Source organism: Triticum dicoccoides, chromosome 3A (assembly GCF_002162155.2).
Source record: "Triticum dicoccoides isolate Atlit2015 ecotype Zavitan chromosome 3A, WEW_v2.0, whole genome shotgun sequence".
Classification (NCBI taxonomy): domain Eukaryota; kingdom Viridiplantae; phylum Streptophyta; class Magnoliopsida; order Poales; family Poaceae; genus Triticum; species Triticum dicoccoides.
Window position 1 is genome coordinate 606649092 of NC_041384.1, and position 2898 is coordinate 606651989.

The 2898-nt window shown below is 57.8% G+C and overlaps 1 protein-coding gene across 1 annotated transcript; it reads left to right on the plus strand.

The window, feature by feature from the left end:
- Positions 1–299: 299 nt before the first annotated feature.
- On the plus strand, positions 300–2601 carry LOC119269533. The gene has a single exon (XM_037551389.1). The coding sequence runs from the start codon at positions 736–738 to the stop codon at positions 2308–2310; it is 1575 nt and encodes a 524-aa protein (XP_037407286.1). The 5' UTR covers positions 300–735; the 3' UTR covers positions 2311–2601.
- Positions 2602–2898: the final 297 nt, after the last annotated feature.

Below are 2898 nucleotides of genomic sequence, written 5' to 3' on the forward strand. Positions count from 1 at the left end.
AACATGGAAAAAAGGCGCAAGCAAATGAAAGGAAATGAAGTTATCACACGAAGACAAACTGTTACACGAAAGCATTTCCAATTTCCTCGAAGCAGAAGGCAAAAACGTCCGCGTGGAGGTGAGCGCAGCGGTGGCGTGTGCCCTAACGGCGTGGGCGTGGAGACGACGGCACCGTCCGCCTCGCCGTCTCAGGGCCAGCCGCATCCGGTGGAGGCCGCTCCCGAGCCCCGGAGGCCAATAAAAGCGGCCGCCCCCCCCACAACCACCTCTTCCCTTTCTTCCACCTCCCACCCAACCCCCACCCCCGCCCCTGTCCTCGCGCCCCTGCTCCCCGCCCCGCCCGCGCTAAATTGCCAAGCTTTCCCAATGGAGGTGACCGTCGGGTAACCCGTCGTCCGTCCGCGTCCGCCATGAGTCCTTGATTTTTCCTATTATTAGGAGATTCTCCGGGGCTCCGGATTTGGCTGGGGGAGGAGTGAGGGGGAGGGGGAGGCTGGTCCAGATTTGTGGGCGTGTTCCCGCGGGGGAACTGATGGTGGGTTACATGGAGTGGTCGCACGACTGGCTGCTGTGGGACGCCTTCTTGGAATGCGGAGGGATCCGGAGGCCGCCGATTAGATAGCGGCCGGGGAGGAGGAGGGAGGAGCGGAGGACCAGGAGGAGGAGGAGGCCGCCATTAGCACCCACCCTGCCACCACCCCGACGCCCGACTCGCCACTCACCAGCCGGGCGCCCATGGGGGAGGACCTCGTCACCACCCTCTCCATGGAGAACGGCGGCGGCGGCGGGGGCCACCACGGCCTCTGCACCCTGCTCTCCATGGACCCCTCCGGCCACCTCGACGACCGCGCCGTCGGCGTCATGGTGCAGCCCCGCGCCGGAGGGGGCCGCCCCCACGCCCACGCCGTGTCCCTCTCCGGCGCCCCGCCGCCCGACATCAACCAGCCGTGGCAGACGGAGCCCTGCGACATGCTCGGCGTCGGCCTTGGCCCGCAGGTGTTCGACGCCGAGGCCGTGCTCAGCGCCGCGCCCAAGGCTGCCGCCGCCGGGAGCCGCAAGACCACCAAGCGCGGGGACAGCATCTGGGGCGCCTGGTTCTTCTTCACCTTCTACTTCAAGCCCCTGCTGTCGGACAAGGCCAAGAGCAAGGTCGTCCGGGACGCCAACGGCGTGTCGGGGTTCGACAAGTCGGACCTCCGGCTCGACATGTTCCTGGTGCAGCACGACATGGAGAACATGTACATGTGGGTGTTCAAGGAGAGGCCGGACAACGCCCTCGGCAAGATGCAGCTGCGGAGCTACATGAATGGGCACTCACGCCCCGGTGAGCCGCATTTCCCTTTCAGTGTCGACAGGGGATTTGTCCGGTCGCACCGGATGCAGCGCAAGCACTACCGGGGGCTCTCCAACCCGCAGTGCATCCATGGGATCGAGGTGGTGAGCTCGCCGAATCTCGTGGGCATCACCGATGTCGACCGGAGGAGGTGGGCGGAGCTCACAGGGAGGGAGCTCAATTTCTCCATCCCACAGGAGGCCAGTGATTTTGGGACATGGAGGACCATGCCAAGCTCAGAGCTTGAGCTGGAGAGGCCACACACACACACTGCCATGAAGAGCAATACTAATAATGTTCAGCAGCAGCCCCCCAAGAAGACGCTTAATGGATCTGGCTTGAATTTGTCATCACCATCCAATCATTCAGGAGAGGACGGCATGGATCTCTCCCCTGTGAGCAGCAAGCGCCGGAAGGAGGCATTCCCACATGCCATGGATGAGGAGTGCTTCCTGCCTCTGAACCCTTGCAACGGGAGGACACAACAAGATGTCGACATGCAATCAGCAGTGCAGCCTTCATGGATGCACGAGTTCACCGGGGTGATGAGGAAAGCCTCCGGGCCGGCAACTGCTGCCAAGTCCATTTACGAGGATGACCAGGGCTACTTGATAATGGTCAGCTTACCATTTGTCGATCAGCAGAGGGTAAAGGTTTCATGGAAGAACACCCCCACTCACGGCATAGTTAAAATCTTCTGTGTTAGCACGGCCCGGATGCCATACATAAGGAGACATGACAGGGTCTTCAAGCTCACCGACGCCATGCCGGAGCACTGCCCTCCCGGGGAGTTCATCCGCGAAATACCTCTAGCCACCCGTATCCCCGAAGACGCCAAGCTTGAGGCATGCTTTGACGAGGCCGCTGCGGTTCTTGAGATCATGGTCCCCAAACGGGGGAACGAGCCGGAAGAACATGAAGTCAGGGTCTCCATGCGCCCTCCTCACCTGGGAGTGAACGACCTGCTTATGACATAGGTAATGGAAGGCCTATCTTTCTTGTCTGTGATCACCAGATCGTGGGTATGCTCGAAGGGGCTACTGTTAGCATCTTGTTCCGGGACTGTTACTGTTGATTACTGTGCTAGGCCTCTTCAGCAACAAGCTTTTGCTCAAGATTAGTTGGTTCTAGCTTGTATGTGACGGGTGTCTTTTTAACCCTCGTGTTCTCTTCTCCTAGCGTCATATTGTGGGTGGCCTGTTTGTCCTTGAATCTGTACCAAGTTCAGTTAACAGAATAAAATTTATAATTGGTGGGTTACTGCTCAATTTTTGGATCTTGATTAGTAGCTCTTCTGTTAGCACAAGTCTGTACTTCTTCCCAAATTTCCAATGTTCTTTGCTGTTAAGAAATTGATTCAGTGCTTCAGCTTATGGTGATGAACTGTACGTGTCTGTATCCAAGTCACAATCATCTTTCATGTCCCAATCAGCATACACTATACTGGAATTGTTGATGCAGCAGCATTACTTTGGTTTCTGAAAAACAGAAACATCATCCCTTGCATTAAACTTCCATCTGGCTCCTTCTCACTGAATCTCTTGCTCTTGAAACTGGATTTTCGC